The following is an 8,195-nucleotide window of genomic DNA, read 5'->3' on the forward strand; positions in this document are numbered from 1 at the left end:
TTCCCAGGTAATATTCTGGGAGTTTTTCAGTAGGGACATCTGAGATTTTCTCTTTGCAGCAGCTGATCCCATCCCGGCCTTTCCCCGGCCTTCCCCTGCAGCATTCCAGAGCCACCAGCTCTTCCCAAAATCCCTTCTCCTCCTCCGTCCTTCCCATGTGGGGCAGCAGGAGCCCAAATCCCAGCGGTGCCCGTTCATCTCTGGGTAGGACAATCCCTGGAGCCTGTTGAGGGAAAGCAGCTTTTTCCCCCGAAACCAGGATCTGCCCTTCCAGCATTCCGAGCCCTGTTCCCAGGGGGCCGGGAGGAATCATCCACCTCATTCCTGAAGTTTCTCTGGAATCTTCAGTATAAAATCAAGGAAGGGAAGGGCTGAATCCCGAGGGTTTGCCCATCCTCCCGTCTCCCACCGTGGGGATGGAGTGCCCAGGGTGGGGTCTGAGCATTCCTGAGGAATTGTTGGGACGTTGGGAATGCTCTGGGATTTGCTCTCCCACGGGCTGCTCCAAGCAGCAGCAGATCCAGGCTCAGGCCACGTCACCTCCATGGGAAAAGCTCCCAGAGCTCACAGGAGCAGTTTGGGGACATGGAAATCCACAGGATTGGGTTTCCTGGTGGGATTGGGAGTTTTCCCTCTGCTCCATGACTCCCAAACCTTGCAGGAGCAATTTGGGGACATGGAAATCCACAGGATTGGGTTTCCTGGTGGAAAACCAAGGAATTGGGAGTTTTTCCTCCATTCCACAATTCCCAAACCTCTCAGGAGCAATTTGAGGATGTGGAAATCCACAGGATTGGGTTTCCTGGTGGGATTGGGAGTTTTGCCTCCCCTCCATAATCCTGGAAGCAGCTCTCTGGGGAACGGCACCACCAGGTTCTCCCTTCCCACCCCGGATAACGAGCGAAAACTTTGCAAGATTAATTAATCCCAACTTTCCATGGAGGGGAAACTCCCCAGGAAAAGCCGTTCCCTAATCCTCACACCTGCCCTGTCCTGGGCCCGTCCCGCTCTCGTTCCAGGTGGATCAAGTTCGAGGAGAAGGTGGAGGAAGGCGGCGAGAGGTGGAGCAAACCCCACGTGTCCACGTTGTCCCTGCACAGCCTCTTTGAGCTGCGGACGTGTCTCCAGACGGGAACGGTGCTCCTGGACCTGGATGGATACTCCTTGCCCCAAATCATAGGTAGGAGCCCCTGGAGGCTTTTTCCCCATGTCCTCAAACGCTGGGAATGGATTTAAACTCATTTGTTTGCTCCATAAACCAAACGTGTCTGGGAACGAGCAAAGGAAGGAGCTGGGACCCCTCAGCTGCTCCCAGAAATTGTTGTGTTGAGGTTCTGGGGGGTCTAGGGGTCACTCCTGGGTCACCACGGGTGGGTGTGGGGGATGATGTCATCAAGAAGCAGATCGAGGATGGGAGATTTTGGAGGGTTCTGGTGGTCACTGCTGAAGCAGCAGATTTTGGGGTGGTCTGAGGGTCACTCCTGGGTCACCTTCGCTGGATGTTGCAGAGGATGCCATCAAAAAGCAGATCGAGGATGGGAGATTTTGGGGGGATTTTGGGGGTCACTCCTGTTTGGGGGTCACTCCTGTGTCACCACGGGTGGATGTTGGGGATGATGCCATCGAGAAGCAGATCAAGAATGGGAGGTTTTGGGGAGATTTTGTGGCTTTTCCGGGGGTCACCACAGGCGGGCGTTGCAAAGGATGTCATCGAGAAGCAGATCGAGGACGGGCTGCTAAAGGAGCAGATTTTGGGGGGTTTTGGGGGTTTTCCGGGGGTCACCACGGGCGGGCGTTGCAGAGGATGTCATCGAGAAGCAGATCGAGGACGGGCTGCTGAAGCCGGAGCTGCGGGAGAAGCTCAGCTACGTCCTCCTGCGCAAGCACCGCCACCAGACCAAGAAGCCGATCCACCGCTCCCTGGCCGACATCGGCAAATCCGTGTCCTCCAACACCGGTGAGTCCTCGGGGTCCAGCCGGCGCCTGGTGGCACCCTCGGGCGTCGGGGAGGAATATCTCGGGAGAAGGGGAGGAGGAACCCAAGGGGTTGGGACACCCAGGTGTTTGTTGCCCTGGGAAAGACGCTAAAATTCTGCCCCTGGTGGGTGAGGGAGCCGGAAGCTGAGGGCGCGCTCGGGACATGGACGGTGCTGTGGGAAGGGGCGTGGTTACGGCAGGGACAGCGTCACTGGGTTGTGATGTCATCGGGTGATGACATCAGCGTGTGAGGACAATGGCGCTGTGTGATGACATCACCATGGGAACAGTGTCGCTGTGTGAGGACAGTGTCATTGTGTGATGACATCACTGTGTGATTACATCATCATGGGGACAATGGCGCTGTGTGATGTCATCTCCATGTGATGACAATGTCGCCATGCAATGATGTCACAGTGGGGACAATGGCACCATGTGATGACATCACCATGGGGACAATGGCGCTGTGTGGTGGCATTGGTGATGTGTGATGATGTCACTGTGGGGACAATGGTACCACATGAGGACAATGCCACTGTACGATGATGTCACTGCGTGGACAATGGCGCCATGCAATGACGTCACCGTGAGGACAGTGGCGCCATGTGATGATAACGTCACTGTGCGATGACATCACCGTGAGGAAAATGTCACTGTGCGATGACGTCACCGTGAGGACAGTGGCGCTGTGTGATGATAACATCACTGTGTGATGACGTCACTGCGAGGACAATGGTGCCATGTGATGATAACGTCACTGCGCAATGACATCACGTGAGGACAATGTCACTGTGCGATGACGTCACCGCGAGGACAATGGCGCCGTGCGATGATGTCACTGTGAGGACAATGGCGCCATGCGATGACGTCACCGTGAGGACAATGGTGCAGTGTGGGTGCCGTGGCTTGGCGCCGGGGTTTCCTGGCGCGGCGGGCGCAGACAAATCCGGTCTGCTCCCGGCTGATCCCGCCTTTGCCCAGCCCTTACAAAAGGGGATTTGGTCGGGTTTAGCGGGAGGTCACTCGGTGGAGCCCCGGATTTGCCGGGCTCCGGCTGCTCCCAGGGACAGCAGCTCCCGGGAGTGGCCATCAACGAGCAACATTCCCAGTCCGGGGGCATTCCCATGTCCCGGGGCCGGATATCCGAGCCAGGACTTGCCCAGAATCCACCAAAACTGAGCACGGCTTGGGAATGTTGGGTTTAGCGCCTTGCTGAGGGGATGGAATTGCTCTGAGTTCCCAAGGAGGGACATTCCAAGGAGGAAATGGTGGAGAAAGGGGGCGTCCCTCCCATTCATTGTGCCCACGGCAGCTCCGTGGCGGATATCGGGATAAATCCCGCTGGCACAGGAATCCAGCGGGAATTTCAGAGGTGGTTTGGTTGGGTTTAACGATAAAAGAAATGGGGAGAGATGCCTTGGTGGCAGCTGGGACCTTGGGGAGATGCGGAGCAGCAAAAGCGCTCCAGGGGATTCTCCAAAAGGAATTTTGGGAATTTAGGAGGTTTCCTGGGAAAACGTTGGGCTCAAGACAGAAAATCCAGGCGGAAAAAGGAAATGTTTGCGGTGAAGTGATTCGGCTTCAATATCTGGGATGAAAAATGGGCTTCGCCGCCCGTTTAGGGAGGAGAATCATGGAGCCCGATGGAAGCCAGTGGGAATATTTTGGAGTGAGGAGATCCTGGCAGATCCCAAGTGCGGGTTTCTTGGGAGAATGACGGGATTAAGAACCCAAATCAGATGTGGGGTCTTCCCAAGGAACAGAAATGTCCCTTCTGGAGGCACTGATGGCCCCAGAGGCAGCGCTGGGCTGGGCTGGGGTGGTGCTGGCTCCTCGTGTGGGGCAGGGAGATTTGGGGTGGGAGATTTTCATCGATATCCCCTCACTGCCGCTGGGAATATTCCGATGGGTGGGATAAGGGCACGGGAAGGAAAAGCACATTCCTGGTGTCTCCTGTGCTGGGCAGGTGATCATTCATGCCTGCCCCCGACATTCCCCACAGGATCCTGCTCCTGCTGTTCCCCATGGGATATTCCCTATGGGATCCTTCCCCTGACATTCCCAATGGGATCCTGCCCTGACATTCCCACAGGATCCTGCTCCTGATGTTCCCTATGGGATCCTGCTCCTGACATTTCCTATGGGATCCTGCACCCAATGTTCCCTGTGGGATCCTGCCCCCAGTGTTCCCCACAGGATCCTGCTCCTGACATTCCCGATGGGATCCTGCTCCCAATGTTCCCCACAGGATCCTGCCCCAACATTTCCAATGGGATCCTGCTCCCGACATTCCCACAGGATCCTGCTCCCAGCATTCCCAATGGGATCCTGCTCCTGACATTCCCAATGGGATCCTGCCCCGACATTCCCACAGGATCCTGCTCCTGACATTCCCAATGGGATCCTGCCCCCAATGTTCCCCACAGGATCCTGCCCCTGACATTCCCTATGGGATCCTGCCCTGACATTCCCAATGCGATCCCGCTCCTCCTCTCACAGCCCCTCTCTCCTCTTCCTCTGCCCGCAGCCCCGTGCGGGGCCCGGCCGCCGGCACCGCCTTCCACCGCTCCACTGAGGACCTCCGGATGCGGCAGAGCGCCAGCTACGGCCGCCTGCGTGAGTGGGGGGACACCAACCGCCCCCAAATATCCCTGGAATGTCCCAAATTCCCAGTCCCGGTGGCAGAGCGGGAGGTTGGGATGAGGTCCCACCACGGCCGCCGTCCCGGAAGCACAGCACGGAATCCGGGATGAGCGAGGGTGCTGGTGTGGCTCAAAATCCGCAGGGTGGAGGAAAAAATTCTGTCAAATCTTTGGGGAGGGAAGGAAAGGTACTTGGAAGAGGGTGGGAATCCTAAAAGATTGCTTGGCTCGGAGAGGGCGGGTGGGAAATCCCCTCTGAACTTGGGAGCTTGGTTTGTGTAGCTGAGACAGGAAATGCTCCTGTTCACAGAGATTTGGGATCATCAGGGCTGCAAAAGCCCTCTAAGGTCATGGACCACCAGCACGGCCACAACGTCCCCAAGTGCCACATCCAGACGGATTTTGGGGGGATGGGGACTCCACCCCTGCCCTGTGCCAGCCTTTCCACCCTTCCAGAGAAGGAATTCTCCCGAATTCCCAGGGTTTGGTGGCACATCCCATAAGGAATACCTTATTTCTTTGCACGAGGTCTCCCCACTGGGTTTTCTCCCGGCACCAGGGGTGGCTTTTCCTCACATTCCCTCCCTTCCCTCCACCCAGGTCACGCCCAGAGCCGGAGCATGAACGACATCTCAGACACGCCGAGCACCGACCAGGTACTCATTCCAAAATCCCACTGGGAGGAGCATCCTGACATGATCCCGCTGGGCTCTGGGGTTGTTCGGGTCCATGTGAGCCTCCGCTGGGTCGATACCCACACAAATTCCTAATTAGGGGAGTTAATGCTGGTATTGATCCCCGTGGATCCACGGGGAAGCTGTCCCAGAAGTGACACCCGCGCTTCCAGCATGGAATTAGGGATGAGCCAGGAGGCTGGGCCGGGTCAAATCCCTTGGGGTGGGAAAAAAAATCCCTTTGGATCTTCAGAGAGGACAGGAAAGGGGCTTGGAGGTGTAGGAATCCTAAAGGATTGGCTGGGAGAGGGCGGTAAATCCCATCCAAGCTCTTGGGTTTGCACACAGGGATCCAGCTCTGGAGGTGAGGGGCTGGAATTTGGGGTGGGATCTGTTTTGCCTGGGGTTTTCTCAACGCAAAGCTCAGCTGAGAGGCCACGGGGGGCTTTTCCTTCTGGGATTGCTTCTGGGAAGCAGCTGGGAAGCAGCTTGGGCAGGTGCCCTGCTTGGGGATGGGATGGATCAGCGGGGTTTTGTCCCATTCCCATCCCAGACTCTTTTTTCTGGGAATGGCTGATTCGTTACATGAGCTTTGCTCTGTTTCCGTTTGTGATTTCACCATAAACTGAAGGGAGAATCTCCGACCCCGCAGGTTTTTAGGGAATGGGATGGGATAAGAACCTGCTTTTCCCCTGGGATGTCCTTGCTGGGCTTACCTGGGGTGATGCACTTTAGGGCAAGTCCAAACACCACAAATAACGCTTTGTTTCCCTGGATTTCACCGATGGAAATCCATGTATTGCTGGGAGCCACAGGACAGGGACACCGCAAAGCTTTCCAGAAACCACTCCATGCCGGTGCCCACTCAGGAACCCCAAATGTCCCCTCCAGCAATGGGGTTCAGAGGGTTAATCCCAAAATATGCAAAGCATTTAGGTTTAATCGCCCTATTAGGCACACTACAAAGGGACTTTTTAGGTGTTTCAGGAAGCTTAGTGGTCGCTGGTAACTCCTGCTCTGATTCCGAGCCGCGCTGGAGGAGTTGCTTTATTATTATGATTTATTTTATTTTTTTTTTTTTTCCACTTGGGTTTAAAAGATTAGGACGGGGAGAGGCGGCTGCCCGGCTCACATGCCTCCCCTCACGCTGCCATATAGATTATCATAACTCCCTGCCCGGCTTGGTATTGAACCCTTTTAGGCTCGTAATGAAAGAGCTGCAGGGGAGAAGAGACCCGGGGCAATAAATCCATGGATGAGGTTTTCCTACTGCCGTTATTCGTTCCCACTCCTGGGAAGGGGTTGGGGAGGAAGGAGGCTCAGAAACCTCCCCCACGCTGGGCGCTGAGGGGGTTCTGTGCCAGGCAGGGGTTTAGGGGAGCCTGGGGCTGCGAATGAACTCCAAAAATGTTCCTGGCATCACTGGGGTTCGGCTCGGATTTTTCACAGGGGGCATTTCAGGGAGATTTCCTTGCGGAGAACCCAGGAGAGCAAAACCAAATGCTGCTGGTTGGGTGGCAGAGCCCTGGGTGGGCGGTTTAGAGCCAGTCGTGGTTTTAGCCGCGTTTACTGAAGAAATTCGGCTCTGTGGATTTTTCCTGGCTTATTCCTGGATGCGGCTCCTCAATCCCCACCTCTGGGAGTCCTGGGACAACCAGAGGTGAAATCTTGGAGCCTGAGGCTTCAACTTTTGCGGGAAAAAAAATGGGGGAAAAGCCAAATTTTGGCAACCGCTCCCTTCCCCACTCTCATCCTTCCTGACAGCTGAAGAACAAGTTCATCAAGAAGATCCCCAAGGACGCCGAGGCCTCCAACGTGCTGGTGGGGGAGGTGGAGTTCCTGGAGAAGCCCTTCGTGGCCTTTGTGAGGCTGCTCCAGGCCACGATGCTGGGGGGGGTGACAGAGGTGCCCGTCCCCACCAGGTGAGCGCCGTCCCCTCGGGATCGAGCGGTCTCAGGACACCGGTGGCCTGAGGTGACCAACACGGCGTCTCTCCCTCCCCAGATTCCTCTTCATTCTCCTCGGTCCAGCAGGGAAAGCCAAGTCCTACAACGAGATTGGCAGGGCCATCGCAACCCTCATGGTGGACGATGTGAGTGGAGGCCACCCCCAGCCCTCGTTTGGAACCCCCTGGCTCAGAACCAAGGAAAAAGAGCAATTTTCACCTTATCTCCCCAAAACCTGAGCTTTGAACTCCCAGAAGGACATGGGACTGGAGGCCACGTCCAGGCTGACCCCTGTCCTGCATCCACCCCCAGCTCTTCAGCGACGTTGCCTACAAAGCCCGGGACAGGGAGGACCTGATCGCCGGCATCGATGAGTTCCTGGACGAGGTCATCGTCCTCCCGCCCGGAGAGTGGGACCCCAACATTCGGATTGAGCCTCCCAAAAAAGTGCCCTCGGCTGAGAAGAGGTGGGTGGGGGGTGTGGGGCCCTGTGGCCACTCCCACATGTCCAGTTTTCAGGGACGAGAGCCTTGCTTGGCTTCACCCCTGAAAATAACCCCTGGAAATGTTGCAGAAATGCCAGGGTTTCAGCAGGTTTTGTTCCCAGATCGGCTCAGAGCCATTCCCCCTCCTAGAACAGCCTCTAATGGGAGGTGTCCTTGCCCAGGGCAGGAGTTGAACTGGATGATCCCTAAGGTCCCTCCCAACCCAACCCCACCCACCCCATCCCATGACTCCATGGACTGAGCTCCCCGAACTGAGCTCTGGGTCTGTCCAAATTCACCCCAAAACTCACAATCAGTGCAGGCACAGAACTGCCCCATGGCCTTGGCCGAGGTCCTCACACCAGGGCTCGGTGGTGCTGATCCGGGGGCACTGGTGCCGATCCAAGGCCGATGTCCCCATCCCGCAGGAAGTCGGTGTTCTCGCTGAACGAGGTGGGGCAGATGAATGGC

General features: G+C 56.5%; 1 protein-coding gene across 1 annotated transcript in view; it reads left to right on the plus strand.

Moving 5' to 3' along the window:
- The window catches only part of SLC4A5 (solute carrier family 4 member 5), a 31,561-nt gene that overhangs the window by 10,040 nt on the left and 13,326 nt on the right, over window positions 1-8,195 (plus strand). The window contains 8 exon segments of the mRNA XM_017744709.1: window positions 1,020-1,180; window positions 1,802-1,957; window positions 4,498-4,593; window positions 5,220-5,275; window positions 7,058-7,215; window positions 7,298-7,385; window positions 7,552-7,706; window positions 8,153-8,193. Coding sequence (XP_017600198.1) covers window positions 1,020-1,180; window positions 1,802-1,957; window positions 4,498-4,593; window positions 5,220-5,275; window positions 7,058-7,215; window positions 7,298-7,385; window positions 7,552-7,706; window positions 8,153-8,193 — 911 coding nt within the window.

Source organism: Corvus brachyrhynchos, unplaced genomic scaffold (assembly GCF_000691975.1).
Source record: "Corvus brachyrhynchos isolate BGI_N302 unplaced genomic scaffold, ASM69197v1 scaffold119, whole genome shotgun sequence".
Classification (NCBI taxonomy): Eukaryota; Metazoa; Chordata; class Aves; order Passeriformes; family Corvidae; genus Corvus; species Corvus brachyrhynchos.